This window comes from Micropterus dolomieu, linkage group LG11 (assembly GCF_021292245.1).
Source record: "Micropterus dolomieu isolate WLL.071019.BEF.003 ecotype Adirondacks linkage group LG11, ASM2129224v1, whole genome shotgun sequence".
Taxonomy (NCBI): Eukaryota; Metazoa; Chordata; class Actinopteri; order Centrarchiformes; family Centrarchidae; genus Micropterus; species Micropterus dolomieu.
In genome coordinates, this window is record NC_060160.1 from 10,293,478 (window position 1) to 10,312,632 (window position 19,155).

General features: G+C 40.6%; 1 protein-coding gene across 1 annotated transcript; it reads right to left on the bottom strand.

Annotated features, from left to right (window-relative positions):
- Positions 1-1,772: 1,772 nt before the first annotated feature.
- Positions 1,773-6,071, bottom strand: diras1b (DIRAS family, GTP-binding RAS-like 1b). The gene is made up of 2 exons (XM_046063412.1): positions 5,763-6,071; positions 1,773-5,209 (listed from the first exon to the last, which is right to left on the bottom strand). Exons 1-2 carry the CDS (start codon positions 6,069-6,071, stop codon positions 4,922-4,924), a joined length of 597 nt encoding a protein of 198 aa, XP_045919368.1. The 3' UTR covers positions 1,773-4,921.
- Between the last annotated feature and the right edge of the window lie 13,084 nt (positions 6,072-19,155).

The following is a 19,155-nucleotide window of genomic DNA, read 5'->3' on the forward strand; positions in this document are numbered from 1 at the left end:
AAAGCATAGTTGAATTTTGTTATTTCATTCAGGCAATATTTATTTCAATATGTCCTTTTTCCAAAGTTTTTAATTTCACAATGCCATTTTACCATTGGCTGTTTATTTTATAATGTCACTTTCCATCACAACAAACAACGAAGATTCTGTTATGTGACTGCTGGTTTGGTTTGATTAGACAAACAGCCAATCATATGACTGGTTTTAGCCTGTTTGTAATGATTGATGGACAAAGACTGATGAAAAGTGGTGTTAAAATAAATGCCCAGGGATGAAAATAACAAATTAAAAAACACACTTTGTAAAATTGACATTTGGAAATAGAAAATGCTGAATTAAATAAAAAGAAATTACCCACTTACTACTAATAATAGCTGGATTTCAAACATTTATTGGATTATTTCAATTTCATTGTTATATTATAAATTATATATTTATTTAGATATATGATTATTAATTTTACAACATTTTACTTAATTAATCTAATATTGAACACTCTGGGCCTCCATAGATTTCCTCATTTAAAGTCAATTAACTGTTTTTCTTGCATTGCAATTGAAGCACACTGGATGCTTTGAGTAGAAGAAGGAAACGCAGGCGACAGCACCTTCCCAACACAGCATCCTTCCCTCTGCACACTCTCCTCTCTCCTCTCTGAAATATTAAGTCCTTTGAACACTATTTACAACTATCTACAATCAGATGTGAGCAGAGTCTGTTCAACTGCAACCGACTCACAATAAACACATATACATACACACACACACACACACACACACACACACACAAATAAAAATAAAATAAAAATAAATCCGGGGGATGAATGTGAAACAAACTTAGGTTTTCAGGGGGCGGACAGCTGATATATGGAGAAGTAGTGCTAAGCTCAGAGCAGAAAAACAGCCAGTGAGCAAATTAGGTTTCACTGACAAGGCCTGTGTGAATGTAACATGTGTGTATAAGTGTGTGCAACTGATCTATTTTGCCTCCATGCCTGTTTTATGTGCTTTTGTGTGTGTGTGTGTGTGTGTGTGTGTGTGTGTGTGGTTATAGTGGTGTGTTTGAGCAGTGCGGGATGACTCATGCAGAAATGTGTAGGCATTCTCCACAGGAAAGCTTCAAATATCTGACAGACATTTGGTACAACAACAGCACACAAACATGCACACATACACACTCGTGCAAACACGAGTGAAAGGATGCAAATAGGTGGCTGATTGCGCATGTACATGGATGCACTCATGGTCGCATACAGACACAGACAGTGAATATGCTTCATTGACAAATGAGATGAGACAAGCCATGGGAGGACGGGAGCAGAGGTGTCTGTCCTGATTCATGCCAGCGTTTAGTTCACACAGCCCAAAACACGATGGACGCTTGCACACTTCCCATGCACACCCCCCCACATGCAAGCACATTTGAATCCTATACAGGCCATGGCCCACATTTTTACACTATTTCTATGAACAGCAAAGCTCCCTCTCTCGCCCCAGCTTGTTGTCCATACTGCTCTTGCACGGTGTCTCGTTTTTTTTCCTCCCTGCTGTATCATATTCCACGCAGGAACATGAGCAACGGCAGTCTCCTGTAGACCATAGAAGAACAACAGATTGCACAAACATGCACTCGCAATCTAGCGTTTGCGTGAAGCAAGCACACGCGTCAAGATCATATTTATACAGCGTGTGCATCACCGCTGCCGGTAGCTACACATCAGATCAGACCCGAATTGTCTGATAGTTGTACAGATATTTTCCAGCTTTTGTGGGTTGTTTTTACTAAAATGTTTTTACTTTGTAACCTTTAGATGGACACATCAGGTAGGTACATGACAGAAATCACTCCATCCTTCTGGTATCTTAACAGGCTGAAACAAATGCAAATACAACTGTATGGAGAGAAAAAAAGAAAATGTACGAGTGAGCATTCCTGGCATCTAACAGGTAAAGGGTACGTTTACAATGCAGATTTTTGAGTTTAACAGGACCTCACGTTAGTGCAAAGTACAACACATCGATAACAACAGATTCATTCAGTTCTCAAAATAAAAAAAGTAACAGCCATGGAGTGGAACCTTTAGTTACATATTCACATTTTGCTAGTATTATCTGATTGATAGATCTGATGTGTCAAATACAATATATGATGAGCATCATTATTAAGCTGTATATTACAGTACATAGCAACATCAAACTTCCTACTGTAACATTTCCTGATTACAAAGGACTTATTCCCAGAAAGACAGCGGGTACAGTTTTTCTTTACATGGGTAACATCTTACTTGAAGCTCTTATAAATATTTAATTCAACTACCATAATGCTTATTTACAAAAACTACACATTTTAAGTAGTTTTTATATGGGGGCATGAATAATGCGGGAGGGACATTTTACATGGTGCTTATAAATGAGGCATTGCTGATTAATAAGCAAGTCTTCAAGTAAAATGTCACCCTAAAGTGCCCAGTTGTTGATTCTGCTGCACACATAAAGACAGAGAAGGGGACAGAGGAAAACAGTTGCTGTGCTTTTTCTTTTTTTCCAGAGAGATTTACACATAGTTAAAAGGGGCATTATCTGTGTCTTCGGGTATAACAGTACAGGCGTAGAATATCCTCCACCCAGATTGTTGTTAAAACGGCCTGAGAGATGGAGAAATGTGGACAAAATAATCTGACCCTCCTCTGCGTCCTACGAGCTACAATCCTGTGGGGTGACGCCACTTTTACACGCTTCATGACCACAGCTAACCGGTCACATCACGGTACCCTGTTGTTCAGCAGAACCACAACCTCATTGTGCCATGTAACGGGACAATTAAAACACCTTAACATCAAGACGGAGAGCTACCTATGAATATGATGTGATTGTTCCTCTATGTTCAGGACTGGTGAATAAATATTGAAAGATGAAAATCGCACAAAGAAGACAAAAAAGAAAGAAACAATATACAAAAAAGAAATACAAACAAATGTACAAAACGATATGTCGGTAAAAAAGTATTGTGCTTTTGGCTGTCCTGTGTACACTGTGTACAGTTTTCAGAGCTCCTGCATGAAAAAAAGGGTGTATACATGCACTTTGGACATACAGTGGAGCTATTTAATGGCTCCAGGAGGATATTCTGTGTTAAGCAGAGAATGCATAATATAGGCAAAAGAATATGACAAATTACAGTTGTGTGTGTGTGTGTGTGTGTGTGTGTGTGTGTTTATGGTATAAAGTGCAATGTGAGGGCATTTAGGCTGAGTGAGCCCTGTAATTTTTTAGTCAATTTTGTTACTCAGATTAACTTTTTTAGACAATTGCATGAAGGCATTTGTGCGCGTGCTGTCTGTGTGATGTTGTGTGTACGTGCGTGAGACCCATTCTGTTTCCATTTACCGGTGCCTGCATGAGCGTATGACAGGTAATGTGACCAAACCAATCAAAGAGGAAACGCATTGAATGATCTGCATGGAGCATTTTACATCCATCCCTTATTTATTTATCTTTCCCTCTGTGCTTTTTGTTTAAGGTGGGTTTTTTTTAAAGAACTTTAACATGAATTTAAAGAGCATCATAAAGTAAATAAACAAGGGAAAAAGGAAAAGGAAGGGAACTTTCACATGAAAAGTGCCATTCAGTGACATTCACAACCTCAAAACCAAATATCATTCCCGTTGGCTTTTGTCTTACCAGCTTGGCAAATGATTATCCAAGAGTATCATCCTCAAGGCAGACTTGTATTTCTGTTTCATATTTTGATGAGAGTCCATCTTCTTTTCATCCAGAGTGATTCTACACTAGATGAGAGTCTTAAAAGGATTGTTGCGTCGTATCAGTAGCGTGTGTGTACCCTGCCGCTGGATGTTTCTCCACTTCAGATGAGGACATTTAGAGAGTTTGCAGATGAGTTTTCAACATAACGAGAGGTTGATAAAGGTAAAGTAGGGTCTTTTTCATTTTTCAGGAGGGATGGTTATGATGAGATTTGTCCTCTAGCCACAATTTTAAGCTAACTAAACTAACTTAACCATACTCCTGTGACTGATTTACTTGTTTGGGCAGGACATGTGTAAAATAATTGGAATATATTTAAGTATCCCATGTTTATATACATCAGAGTCCCCAGGAGTGGCTCTGGGGTGTAGCTGGGTCGTATGTTTTGCTGCTGTGATGCGTGTTGTTCATGCTAGCAGTCTCAAACCTGTGCTTTCTAGCACGACGGTCACCTCAGTCTCTTAAAATAGTGTTTCTACCAGATGAGTGAGCTTAACTAACTGTGTCGACTCTGTTACATATACATTACATTTCTCTATATTTGTTATAGTATGGGGGGTATGCGTAGGATGAGGGTGCTGGGAGGACGAGGGGGACTTAAGGTGTGAGCTGAGCGGGGCAGGAGGGGCGGGTGTAGAAGTGAGAGAGGACACTAAATGTTTTGTGTAGATGAGAAACCTTCAGTCTTTTTTCAAGGGGTGCTGGTGCCTGTGGTCTTTCTATTGCAGTCCAAGGTCTTGATGAGCTCCTCGGCCATGCTTTGTGGCACTTGGATGATGCAAAAGCCCACACCCACACTGTCCGACTATGGCGGACGCCCACAGGTAAATCATCTGTGACACGCACTTCTTGTTTCAAATTTGCTTCTCAATATTCTGCGCAACTCCCCCTCATCCCTCCTTTTAGCAGAATGCACATGGATGTAATGCTTCAAACTGAAATCCTGTATGATTTCAAAATAACTGCTGATTTGTGTTTGCGAATGCACCAGTCAGGAGGATGTGGATGATGAGTTTCCTGTTGCCTTCCAGACGTTTTTCTCTGAGTGATACATGTAGTGAGTCTCTCTTCTCTCTCGCCTTTCTTCTTTTTCTCTTTTTCTCTGTATTTCCTCCCTCCTCTCTCGCCTCCACCTCCAGTCTCCTACTCGCCTGGATTTACATTACGCTGCATTTGCCCTTCAGTCTCTCGGCACGGGACTGCTTCCCCGAGCGCTTGCCGTCGATGTTGAGGCTCATGTTCCTCTTCTTGTCCAGGTTGAGGAGCTCCTGGAAGAGCTCGGTTACGTTATGGTTGGTCTTGGCCGACGTCTCCATGAAGGCGCACTTCCACTGGTTAGCCTGGGCTTCCCCATCCTTGGTCTCCACCTCTCGCTGGGTCTCATCGCTCTTGTTGCCCACAAGCATGATGGGGATGGCCTCAACATTGCCCTTTATGGCCAAGACCTGCAGAGGAGGAGGAAAATAAAGGGGGCCTTCCTTAACAGTATGTTGTGTGTTTCACTCCATACGTCTGGATAAAATTGATTGTTTAATGTATATATTTGTTTATCAGATATTTCAGTTTTTATTCAGTATTTCTTTTGTCAATATTTCCCATAAGCCCCAAACTAGAGACAAGTCCAGTTAGCAGTTAGACAGTCAGTAATAACAGCAGGAAGGAGAGGACAGCAGAGATTACAGGTAAAAAGATGAAAAATGAATTGTAAATTTTCATGGGAGCTGTAGTATGTTTGTAGGCTCGCAAAGTAACCATTTAAGTTTGTAAAACAAATCGTGAAAATCTCCATTTCTTGACTTCAGCTCTCTGTAAAATGTACATTATGGTGAAGAATTTTGAGCATGTTGAGCAAAATATCACACAAACAGCAGGTACAAAATCTGATAATCTCACCATCAGTTGATCCCCAAATTTATATGCTCAACCCCATCCTCCCCCTTGACATCACACACTCACTTCAATTAACCCCAGCCACACACAAACACCATCACTCCCCACCTGTTGGTAAATGGGTTTGAGCTCCTCCAGGGACTGTTTGCTCGTGATGGAGTAGACCAGGATGAAGGCGTGGCCTTTAGAGATGGACAAGCGCTGCATGGCTGGGAACTGGTGGCTCCCTGTAGTGTCGGTGATCTGGAGGGTGCACACGCTCTTATCACAGCTGATCACCTGGCGGTAGGTGTCCTCCACTGTCGGGATGTAGGTGTCCCTGAAAGTGCCCTTCACGAAGCGCAGGACCAAGGAGCTCTTTCCCACTCCACCCGCCCCGAACACCACCACACGATAGTCGTTGCTCTGCTCCGGCATTCTGCCCCCCTCAGGCTTAAGACAGTGTTACACCTATGATGTTGAGGGTGGGAGCATGGGGAGAAGGCAGGGTGAGAAGGGTGAGGGTTGGGGAGAAGAGGATAATTTTAGCACGGTGGAATTTTAGCAAGTGAGCAGTCAGCAGATACAAAGCAGGGAGGGAGGGACAGGAAGGAAAGTGCTGGTGGGACTCGACCTCAGGCCAGTGCGTGTGAAAGTACTCTAACTGTCCTCGTGGTCTGACTATGAGCCAGAGTACAAATTAGAGAGGATGAGGTTGGTGAGGCTCCAAGTGTTTCACCTGACGCAGACATTTGCTTTAATCAATACTGTTCGCAGAGTCACAGTTTCTCAGTTTCAACCCCAGAAACATTCCAGCGTTTCCTCATTTATCAACTTCAGCAACTGCAGCAAACCCTGGAAGAGACAGAGACAGAATGTCCTTGCAGAATCGGAGAACAACAATAACAATAACATGAACTCATGCATAATACAATGCAACAAAACCTCAAACAACAGCCTTAAAAATGACTACAGAGTTGAACCAACACCTCTCTAACACAAAAACAGAACATTATTAGCACCACAAAAGAAGTATGTACTGCAGGGATACTGTACTGGATTCCATTAGGTTGCATGTGTATATGATTATGCGTACTTATCCTTGAAGTATTTATGACAATCGACTAAAACTGATTCTCTTCAGTACCTATCGGCTGAGTTTCCTTTTGGTATTGATCCAAGCACAGGTAGTGATGATAGGCTGTTACTGTACATGAAAGCTAAAACTAAAAAGATGAAAACTAGATGTGAAAACAACCCTGTATGTGCCATATGTTTTTCATTGTCATTTGTGTTTATGTGAAAGGTAAACACAGACATTTATTTGGAAACTGATTTTCCTTTCTGAGCCCTGTGAGGTGATGCAATTCTGTAACATCACTGTGAAACAACTCTGGCTCTATGGGGAAATGTGAATGTTGCCAGAGTCAATTATATTTTTATTTGTCTATTTGACTCATATTATAATATAATAATATAATATATTATAATTCAAACAAAGCCAGGATTGAACCAAATGCACGTTGTGTTATAAAACAAAGAATTCCAACGCTATAATAAACCTAGTTTGTAGTCAGGAACAACACTGCACAGTGCAGGACACTTCATTCTCAATATTATTTGCTGCAACTCATACATATGCATCTGAACAATGTCCTCACACCTAATCTATTGCTATCTCTCTAAGTGCTTGTGTGTCTGCTGAGTGTCACGATTAAGCATTTTATCTGTTGCATTATTTATCTGCTGTGGTTCTAAACTTGCTTTAAGGTCCCATAATAAGATACTCATTCAGTTGTGATCATGTGCTGTTCTATAAGCTCTTGCTGTAATGAAACAGTAAATTGACATCAATACCAGATGGAATAAGTGGATTTCTGTCATGCTTGCACTGCTGGAACCCACTATTGATGGCAAGGCCCCCTGGAATTGCATTGCCAAGTTCTAGATAATATCAGTGAAGAAGTACAAAATAAATGGGGTTTCAGGGAAAGCCTCTTGAGTTTTATAGTCAATCTATAGCTGTGAGTCTGGGTGACATATAAGATAACATTTTATATCCATGCTGAACACACAACCACAGTTTCATTTGAACTTGAGCCTGTCTTCTGCTCATATGCCTGCAGACAGCTGACTTTTACTCTGGTCTGGCAAAGCAGAAAATCTTGTTTAATGGCCCTCAAGTGCCTTAGGGTGATGATGCACTTTGCATTTTTTTGAGATAGTGAGAGATACTGTCAAAAATGTTTTAATGTTACCTGTCAAAAAGATTTGCCAGTGTGACTGAATTATAAATTCTGACATAAACCCTGCAATAACTGATTTCTTTGGCTACTTAAGGTCAGCAGAAATAAGTTGTAAACACAATGCAAACACTGGCTTATTTACACATCCAGCAGTTATGGAGCAAAATTAGTTGTCATGAAGTTGTGTTCAAGCATTAAACCTCCAGGTCTGAGAAGTGAAGCCTTAAACCTGCATTCTTTCTATTGGCCAGCAGTGGGGCGACTCCACTGGCTGTAAAAAGAAGTCTGATTGTATAGAAGTCTATGACAAAATGACCCTACTTCTTACTTGCTTATTACTTCAGTAAACCTATTTTTGTGAGTTTATGGTCTCTTGATCACTAGTTTAAGTCTTGTTTAATACATCATGATGTTTACTTTGTAATTTCTCGTCCCATTTAGAGTAAAATAGACAATAAAGCAGAGTATGCTTTAGGGCATGGCTACTTTGGGATTGACTTTGATTTGAAGTTGCTACCACAGCGACCTGTCAGGCATAGCAATGCGTATCCCTCCCCAGCTCCACCCTCTTGTTCAAATATGGTCACTTCTAGTTACAAAACATATAATATAAAAATATATAAATATATAAAGTGTTTCTGATTCTGAAAACTCCAAGATGGTGACGGCCAAAATGCCAAACTCATGGCTTCAAAATGGTTGCCCACAAACCAATGAATGACATCAAGGGTGGCTATGTCCAATTCTTTTTAACAGTCTATGGTCATGTTTCTGCATGAATATCTCTTTTAGCTCTGTTTTGGTCTCCACCGACTCCTGAGGGAAATATCTGTGTCTTTAGCTGCTAAATGCACCACTATCTTCACTAGCTAGTTGCTAACTGCGTGTATCTGCTGTTTGAGCAGAAGCATATGGGTTTTTAGAGCTTTTTCACTGAAAACACCCAAAAATGACGCTTTGAGAGTGGTGAAAGTAAAATTGTGGACCAGGTAGTTGAACAAAGAGCTAAAACTCGCTATGAGCTCCATAAAGCCAAAGGGGAGCTGCAGGTTCAGGTGATAATTCTCTGTAGGTTCATCACTATGAGCAACGCTTCTCACATTGTCACATTGTCATTTGATACATAGATAATCTAAAAATATTAATAAAAGAACCAGCAAGTTGCAAGATTTTTGGTAATATTATTATGTATTAGTAATAATATTATCATTTTCTCTTTCAAATAAATTTGTCCAGAGTCTGGTCTGACTTATTTTTAGCAGTGTAGCGTTCCCAGATCACAGCAATGTTGAGTTGCGTGAGTACAGTGAGTACAGCGTCGTTATTTTTAAAGGTAGAAATAATGGCCAATACTATAAAAATAAAACCCAACTTGTAATAAACCAGATTTTTGCACTGTGCTTCTATTGTGTTGATAATTTGACATTTATAATAAAATACTGCAAGGAAATGGATAACAAAAAAACAGCTGGCAAAATATCTATAATAAAAGTATATGAACTTGTACAATTTCTGTGGTTTAAAGCTGATATGTTGGTGTGTCTGTGATGGAGCAACACTCTCTTACATGATCTAATATTGATATGCTCACTAATATTCTTTTTACGTTGTCATCTGTAGCCCTTAGTCTGTTTCTTCTCTTTATTTATGCATCTTCAAAATGTTTTTCTTTGACCTACTCCCTGAGCTTCTTCTTTCAGTTTCTCCTCTTGTCTTCTGCTCTTTCACTCCCCAGGTGTCTATGCTGTATGATCAATAAACTAAGGTCGCTGTGGTTTTGATCGATGGGGCTCGTCTGTCTGGGCCCTGTCAGTCTGTCATCCTGCCTCGCTTGGTGCCTGTTGGGGTTTATTGGAACGTGGATTTTAGCTCTGTGACAACAATCCTGCTCATCAAAACCTTCCTCCGCTCCCCTTTCCTCTCCTTTCACCTGAACTAAAATTAGCTGTCTCCCTCCCTCCCTCAGCAGCTATAACTGTGCACAGCGCACACAGGTGCAACCTCACAGTGACATGCATACACATGAAAGCACACACACACACACACACACACACACACACACACACGAACATATGCCCACTGTATTTTCCGCTCCTTCACCATTGTCCTTCACACCAGGCCTCTGAGATTAATGAAATTCCTCCCAAATGCAATCTGTCTCTCTCCCTGTCCTCCTCGTCTCTTATTTTATTTGCAATAAGAGGACTGCAGTTCCTTAATGAATTAATGGTATACTGTAAATGCATCTGTGGCAGTGCAGCTAAATTCCATTAGCAGATAGCTTTGGCACAGACCAAACAGGCCTCCTCTCCTCTCAGTCAGAAAATAGATGCAAAGCAGCCTTCTCCACTCGTTTATTTCACAGAGCGAGCAAGGAAATGTCACCTTTACCAAAAATATGCACATAATTTCCCTCAAGAGAGCCACTTACGTAGCTGCACAAAGGAAGTGCATTAACCAACATCAAACACAATGCCATTCAACAGATCAAGAGCGTGATTAAATAGACACCCACAAAGCAGTCCCATGGTATCTTGTGGGAAACGGGGTTTAATCTAGCCACGGATACTGGAATGCTGCGGATAAACGCATATTTGGCGAAGTGTGATTTACAGGAACAGCAGATTTTCGGCTCCAGGTTTTTGTGAAATATTCGGTCCTCCTCTGGCCACAGCTGTGCGCACACACACTAACACAAACACTCATCACGTTGCCTGAAACCTGCACAAAGTTTCGTTAGCTGCCAGACTGTCAGTTGGTGTATGAACGTTTGTGTGTGTGTGTGTGTGTGTGTGTGTGTGTGTGTGTGTGTGTGTGTGTGTGTGTGCAGTCAAGCAGGAGATTCTCTGTGCACACATTAGCTCAGGCTTTTCAAGTGTGTGTGTGTGTGTGTGTGTATGTGTGTGTGTGCGTGTTTTACCAGAGGAATGAATCTGCATTTTTAGAGAGAGCAATTTTTAGAGCCAGCGTTTTCATTAGCTTTGAGCAGTCTCTGGAGGTTCAATTTATAAATTTTGATTCAGTCTCACACATTCGGTCACGCTGCTGCTTCACTGTGTTCACACCAGCCAACACAACACACACATGGAAAGCCCACAGAAAACAGCTGACATATGCTTATTTTTAAATCTTTTGGTCATTTAAGATTTATGAATGTGAAGAAGTTTCTCCATCATTTTCCTTGAAAAAAAAAAGGAGGATAAAACCACATCTCTTCCTGTCTGCTTCAGTCTGTGTGTGAGCGTGTGTGTCTATTAGAGGGCGATGATGCAAAGAAAGGAAACATTCCTTTCATGTCCATCAGAGCCAACTCTATGTTAACGAGCCATCTGAATAATCGATCCTCTCAATGGGATATGGAGTGTCCATTGTTGTGCGACACAAGAGTGTTTCAACAGATGTTAAATATGTTTAATGATGTTAAAATTCTAGTTATTAGATACACATGATGGGATGGAAGTTGAAGGAATGTACCACTCTATATTCATTTTCTTTTATAAAGTTACTTCTTTGGAAGTCTTACATCCCACCAGTAAATCTAGTCGTTTAGTTCTTCGGTCATTGGATAAAAATAAATGTTATATATATGAATATCTTCTCTTCAGAAACGTAGAGAAATAGCATCATTTTTAGTTAGACAACAGTACATTTTTTAAGTCAAATGAATTGTTTATTAGGCTCTTGCCAAGAGTTAGATGAAAAGATAGATACCACTCTTATGTGTGTACCATAAGCTACAGCCAGCAGCTGGTAAGCTTAGCCTAGCACAAAGAGTGGAAATGGGGAAACAGCTTGCCTGGCTCTGTAACAGCTCAGCACCTACAAACACATCTGAAACTCACTAATTAACATGACTAATTAATATATACAAATAATACAAAAATCAGAGTGTAAAAATTAAAATTTTTGGTACACTGTCATCACTGATTGCCAGGCAACCTTACTGCAGGAACTCACTGCACCCGGCCAAGAAATAAAAAGAGTCCTCCCATAAACCCTGTTGATATAACGTGTTAGAGCTTTAGAGGTGCTGGCAGGCAGATGTTGTGACCATTGGCCTAAGCCACGCTAGCTGTTTCCCCTTGTTCCCAGTCTTTGTGCTAAGCTAAGCAGACAGACAGACAGGAGATCTTATCTAACTCTCGGCAAGCAGGCACATGTCAACTATTTCTTTAACAAAACAAAAATGAAATAATCTCTACAGTCCAAGAAATGTTCTTGAATGTGCCATCCTTCAAAGGAAGTACAATTTGCATCACCCTTTACAAACAAAATACACCTGTATTACATCTGTACACCTATAGGCTAGAGATCATAAATGTGTGCATATGCATGGAAAATATACATGTAACAATACCTGTATGTATGCTTGAGGTTTTTGAAAGCTGTGTCTGCTCCTCATCAGTGTCAATTTATAGCGTGATTGAGCATACACCACTGTACATGCACGGAGTATGTGTGTTAGACTGTACAAGAGATTGCAGCGCTGTGGTCTTGGCTTAGTAGCTAATCATTGAGCTTAACCTCCTCTGTGCTCCTGGCCTGCACTGCATTGACCCAATTCCCAGGACTTAAGTTACCAGCGGCCTCCCTATAAGACCACGCCTGATGCACGCTGAAGCCCTCGGATACTCCATGCACATCCCTTTGACTCAGCATGCACCAACACTAACACTGTGGCATGGGAATATCAGCACAGCCAGACACACAAACAATAAAGATGAAATGTATCTGTCTATTGATAGTCACAACATCAGATTTAACTTGGAGCAGAAAGTTTTGCAGAAGAAGAGCCATCTATTTACAACAGACAAGGCCCCAAGAATTTCCCCCTCCACACTAAATCTCAAGTTCACCACCTGTGAACCATCTGTACACAATTTAAGATTGCCCTGGAGGATTGTGACTGTAAAGAAATGAAAACAACCACACGTGTTTTATTACTTTTAACAAACAGGTTCAGACCAAACTTTTCTACTTTATCCAATCCAAGCACAATGCATACGATAGGCCTGTCAATGTAAGACTACTATCAGTAGAATGAGACAATTCTGTCTCATCATCCAGTCAAAAACAAGTCTCTGAAACACTGACATTTTGGAGTTGAACAGTTTTCAGATTATCTAAGAAAAACACTGGAATATTGCAAAGTGACGTTTTTATGGCGAACACCTCACATCTAAGCAAAACAGCCTTCGTTTTGCCTGGATCATTGGAATTTTAATAGTGTGTTTTAATACTACAGCAAGCACCCACTGACCAGGTAGTGTATCTGTTTAAAGTGCAACCAAGCACACAAAGTTGGTGGTATGCAGAGGTAATGGCTGACTCTTCCACCAATGATGAAAACTACTATAGAGACATAATTATAGAATGCAAATACATTGGATAGCTGTTGCAGAACAAACAATGCAGACCATCAATAGTATAAAATGGGTTTGATTTAATGTAAAAATTAAGGGTTATAACTTTAGGTCATTTGTTTTTAAGAGTATTCAATTATTTATTGTAGTCTTACTGTAGTCTTACAGTGCAAGATCTACAGTATGTCTACACTATACTTGCACTTCACTGGGGCAGGAGAAAGATGTAAGTTTGAATTGAACCCACTATCTTCAAACAATAGTGTTAAATTTCTTACTAGTTGAAATTAAACAGGGCAAACCACAATGTGCTCAGATCACTGCTGTCATGTGATTGCAGAATATTTATAAACTTTATATATAAACTTTTGCACTAAAATCCTCTTGTTTGAGCAGATGAGTCTGCAGGCTCAAGTTTCATTTGCTCTGGCATATGTGTCTGCATGCCCCTCCCATTCAGACAGATATCCACCAGTCCTGGATCTGGCCGGGCAAATCAGAATTGTTTATCTAATATGGGCCATGTTTGATAAGATAACTGAGGAGCACAACCTTATTGGCCGTTGAGTCATTTTCGTAAACAACCAAGATGGCTGCCGCAGATGTGGAACTGTTTCTGTTGAATCCGCTATCACGTCAGTATTAAACAAACTGGACAGTATATTTTCTCTAAAAGAAGAAGAAACAACCACACAAGCTTTTGTTGACAAGAAAGATGTGTTTGCTGTACTTCCGACAGGATTTGGTAAGTTTAATAACCAACGCTCCATCAAACATTTTGTTGCTCTGATTGGTTGTAGGTCTATCCAGAGGCATTTTGGTCGGCCCCCCTGGCTATACCAGACTAAAAATATTCTAAATTATCTTTAAACATTTCCGCTGATGTGTGCTTTTCATAAGCAAGGTGCTGACATCCTTCAACTTTATTTAAACTAAATAGAAGTACACAGTAGCTCCAAGTGTTACAGGTTTGTATCTATTAAACATCCCTCTACCTGCAACTACTCCTTAATAAGTCTAAATGACAATACAGTATATACTAAATGTGCGCTTCAGTAAGGATTTAGGAAAACATTTCCCCCTCCGGCAGATTGATTCTTCAGCTTTAATCACACCCTGCAACCACATTCAAGCTGATTCTATGCTGCAGCTTTTGCACAGGACTGCATGCAAGATGGCCATGTAATTAGTCTTTGAGTGTGTATTAGGACTGAGTATTAGCTTGATCTGGGGAACCCTGGGTTGCTCCATCTGGCCTTTCTATAAGACCCTGCTAATACTTTGGCCTGACAATCCAGGAAACACTGAGGCACCTGGCTTTAAGTGACAAAAATGGCCAAGAAAGAATAAAGGAATGTAGTTTCCAACATGATAGAACAATCAAATTTATTTTCATGTTTGTATAATGTATTCAGTTTTCTCAAGAAAGCCTATTCTTAGAAGCTGTGAAGGCCCCAACCTGACTGAAGCACTAATTACAGACTGGTGGTTTCAGAAGTCTGCCTGCAGCGACAGATGGTGACAGGGTTGGTACTTTTGGATTGACTCCACTGGTTTCTACAGGCGAGATCAACCAGGCACAGCTTTTTTATAATACCAGTTGATTCACGCCGGATAACAACGCAGATGGTTAAAAGCGGAGACAACATGGGAATCCCGCTCCAGACTGCTTGTGACGCTCTCATGATGCAACAGGGATTATATGAAACTGGCCTTTAACTTTTCTTTATGTCAAACCACAACGTACTTTTCTCCCAGTTCTCATAATTCCTTAAATTTAAAAAAAATGGATGTTGGTAATAGTGTTTTACTTTAAATGATGATGATGCTGATATTTGAACAACATGTCAAATAAAACAGTAACTCAGAGTTCACAGTGTACATAACGGACGAGAACAGCCATCCTGGTCTTCAATTAGTTCCACACAAGACCAAGAAAATTCTGCCTGCCATTTATAATGAAGACTATATGGACCTTTCAAATGAGCTGATGCCGTCAGAACAACTAAAACACTTTAGCATTGATCTGTTCCAGTATTAAAGCAGACATTATGCAGTATATAGTTATATATAGCTCAGAAGTGCACAACAGTCAAGGTGAACCTGACTAGACTTGTTCTGTCAAAGCAACAGACAGACTTAAACATCATGAGGAGACAGCACTGTTAACTGTTGTTTCCCTCAATAACAATAACCGAATGAATAAAAGGCTGAAAAAGCCTTATAGTGGAAAGTTCAGTTTCAAAAGAGAATCCATTTGTGGAAAATGGTAATAAACTGTATGCTTCTCTCACGTGAAGCAGCAACACACCTGAACCTGACTTGAGTATTTCTCTTTACCAATTACTTAAAAATAAAGATCCATAAATATCATTAAACACTAATACATGCATAAATGAAAACTGATATATATATTCTTTAAAACTTTTATTCAACTTTTATAGTTCAGTGAGCATGCATCTTCCTCCTGACCAACAACCTGTGTCAAATTCACACATTTTCGCTCATTACAAATGGCAGCCGTCCAACAAACTAACTACTTCTCACAGGCATCAAACACTAAATGAAAGTTGCTCTGCATTTGTTTTTTTAAGAAAGGGGGAGAAATGCCTTTCCCTGTGACATTTTATCAGCCAGAAACCTCTCAGTCATGGGCATGTTTCTGCATTTTCTGGCCTGCTGATGCCTCACTGTAAGCCATAATGTATATTTGTGTATATTTACACGTGTATATTTGCGCTTTAATTTTCTCATTTTGTTATTGCTATTTGACTTATAATGTTCTATTTTCACTCTGTTTACTTTTTGTATAGCGATTTGTATTTACTGATTTTTACACGTACTATATAATTAACTTTATTATTGTTATTTAAATTAGAAAAGAATGACAGTGGCATTAAAGTTGCAGAAAGGAAATGGTGAAAAGGAACATTGTTGGATGGGAAAACTATTGCTGTCAGACCTTGGTAACCCTGGGTATCACTGCAATTATAGCCTCTTAGATCTTATATAATTATGTTTACAAACTGCACCCAAACGATCCCATTAATCATTTTTTGCTCATTCTCTGAGGCCACAAAATTTGTACCTGCAGCAAAATTCACATTTTTTTATCTGGATCTTGGTGATCTCACACAGCTTTGTCTAGTGCAATTCATTAGGCCTTAGCTAAAAAATAAACAAACAAAAAATCTCAATCATCATCATCAATTATCAACATCAGAATCGTCAGCACCATCTCCTCTTTCTGTGTTTCTCCTTGTTACCATGTATTGAGTCATTTCCTTGTCCTGCCTTAGCAGAGAAAAGTGTTCTTATGCAACCGTACTGTGGCCATTCAAGACAGACTAACAAACGGACAGACAGGCAGGCAGGCAGGACAGTGACACTCCCCCACACTTCCTCTCATCCCCCATCCTCACATGCATGCTTTAACATCTGCATCCCTATGCTACTTTAAAGCGTAATCACCGGATTTGCTGTCATGCATCTCTCCTCTCCTCTCTTGCAGCCACACACACACACATGACTGTCAGTGTGCAATGCATACAGGAAGTTGAGTCACATACATATTTACACATAGGCTACATAGAGAAGGCCCGAGTGATTCACAACTCCTTTTGCATGTCATGGTGGCTCTCCTCTCTGGTCTTGAGACCCACCACAAACAGCACATCAGGCATGGAGGAGGAGACATGGAGAAACATCCAGATGGAGGATTAACCATGACATTTGCCACAGAAATCGGGCTTTATGCGTCACGCTGGCGTCATTGTTAGAGTATAGTCTAAATGTTGACTTGCATCTCCGTCTCAGCTGTAGTCGGGATGGGGTGGCAGGTGGGGCTTGCTGTCGGTCCGCAGATTGGTGCGCAACGCCATTACAGACCACCCCATTCTGCTTGGTTCATTCATAAATACCAGAGGATCGCCATCTCGCAGAGGTGCCATAATTTCGCAGTCGCAGCGACCCCCCACCCCCCACCCCCGCACCTTACTCATCAAAGCAAAACGGTAAGCCCAACACCCTCATATCTCCGAGGGTGTCTCTCTATGGCTGTGCGGGCAAAGGCTACCTACAATACACACGACCGAGGCTATCAAACGCAAATGTCGTGATAGGAGCCGGTGCGGATGAATTTAAATCTACAGCTACCGGATAAATAAACAAAATGTGTAGATGTCTTATCCCGTATTGGCCGCGAACAGCAGGAATCGTGTGAGCGCAACAGTCAGCCAGGCAGAAGGACCGCCGTTACGCCACTGAGCAGCAACATCTAACCTCCATGTAAGTGTGGGGATGAGCAGCATCTCCATACCTGGTCGTGAAGTATAGCTCCGCTTCAGGCTCGTCCTTGATTCAGACGGATGAAAGACAAACGCCGAAAGCGTCTTAAAGCATTTTACACGCTTCACGTAGAGCTCATGTCGTCCGATTTCCAACACCACCACAGCAGACTCTCTCTCTCTCCCTTTCGCCCTCTCTCGCATATAGGACGTGGGAGGTGCTATGCCCTCTCCCTTTTCTGTCCACACTTGATTTTCTTTCTGTTCATACACTTCCTAGTGGTTGGATGGTCGCAAAGCTATTTAATTTAAACAAGCTATTAAAAAAAATAAAGACTTCCTCTAAAAGAAAGGTCTTTTATCCTGGATGGGCGCACTTGTGGGAATGTTTGGCATTAATAATAGACACTGCACGTGCCAACTAATCCTAACATGCTATGCATATGTGGTGGTAATACATTTTTTAAATAAAAAAAACCTGGAAGTAAATCTATTGATCCCTGAGCAACAGCCCGATAGATGAAATTAAATCCACTAACCGGGGACCCATTTCATTTCCAAATCAATGTGTCGATGTTTCAGCCACAGCAAAGTATTCTGTAGCTGTAGTCTATGCATGATTGAATGTTTTGTATTTAATTGAATTAATAAGGTCAAATGTGAAGTCAGCTTGGAGAGATTTTAATGAAAAAGCAATTCGCATCTCTAGTTATCCAGGATCAGCACCACGGACAGCGACCAGATTGTGTTTTAGCACCATGGAGAGGAATCGTGTGTACAATATAGGCTATGTGGGCTAAAGGCTGCATACTGTCAATGCACACATAATAGAGCAAAACAACATGTAATAGGTGGAAAGAATGTAAGAGCTCAGAATCGATAAACCAGGAAGTAAAGTAAAAAGACGCCAAGATAAATTCTCAACCCTTGTCGGCAGAAATGAGAACATTTCTTTTATTTCGTTTAATGTCACAAATAAGTGTGAAAAGACCTTTTCCTGGTGCTAACAGCCTATGGCCAAGTTAGACCAGGCCTTGTTTTGAGCTGCTTGTCTGTACGTGACGGTCTCTTTGTATGACTCACCAACTCTCCATCCACACAGCATTGTGTTTGTCCCCCTCTGTTGGTGAGCCAAGGAACTGCTGGAGCCGTTAAAAACCAGCCGGTGCAGACAGGGTGATCACATGTAGCATTGATTGTTTCACTCGGGCGGGAGATAATGAGCAGAAGATTAGAGAGGGCCGGGAAAATATTTGTGCAAGATTAGCCTATGTAGATAGATTGGATAGGAGAAGTGACAGATTCAGAGACTCAAATCAAAACAGGACTTAAAGTCCAGTGCTACTAGCAGCCCTGTTAAGTTGTAAATTCAACCTCGGTGCTCCGAGCGCTTATAAGTCTTCCTAGGTTAAGATTAGCATTAGCTTAGCCTATTTGTAATTGGCTTAAATGTGTTCTATGCGGTCCTACATGAGTTTTAGGCCATATCAAACTGAAGTTTCCTAATACCATTATTCAGGTGTAAGAATCAACTTTAAAATCTCAACTTTGTAGAAAACGTCACTAAGAGTCACGCTAGTGTCTCTGAGGATGTGCTACATTTGAGCGAAATGATAACATGCAGTTG

Coding starts and splice junctions, on each gene's coding strand:
- diras1b (XM_046063412.1), bottom strand. CDS start 6,071: ATGCCGGAGCAGAGCAACGACTATCGTGTGGTGGTGTTCGGGGCGGGT. Junction 5,210..5,762: donor TCAAACCCATTTACCAACAG/GTGGGGAGTGAT, acceptor CCTCCTCTGCAG/GTCTTGGCCATAAAGGGCAA.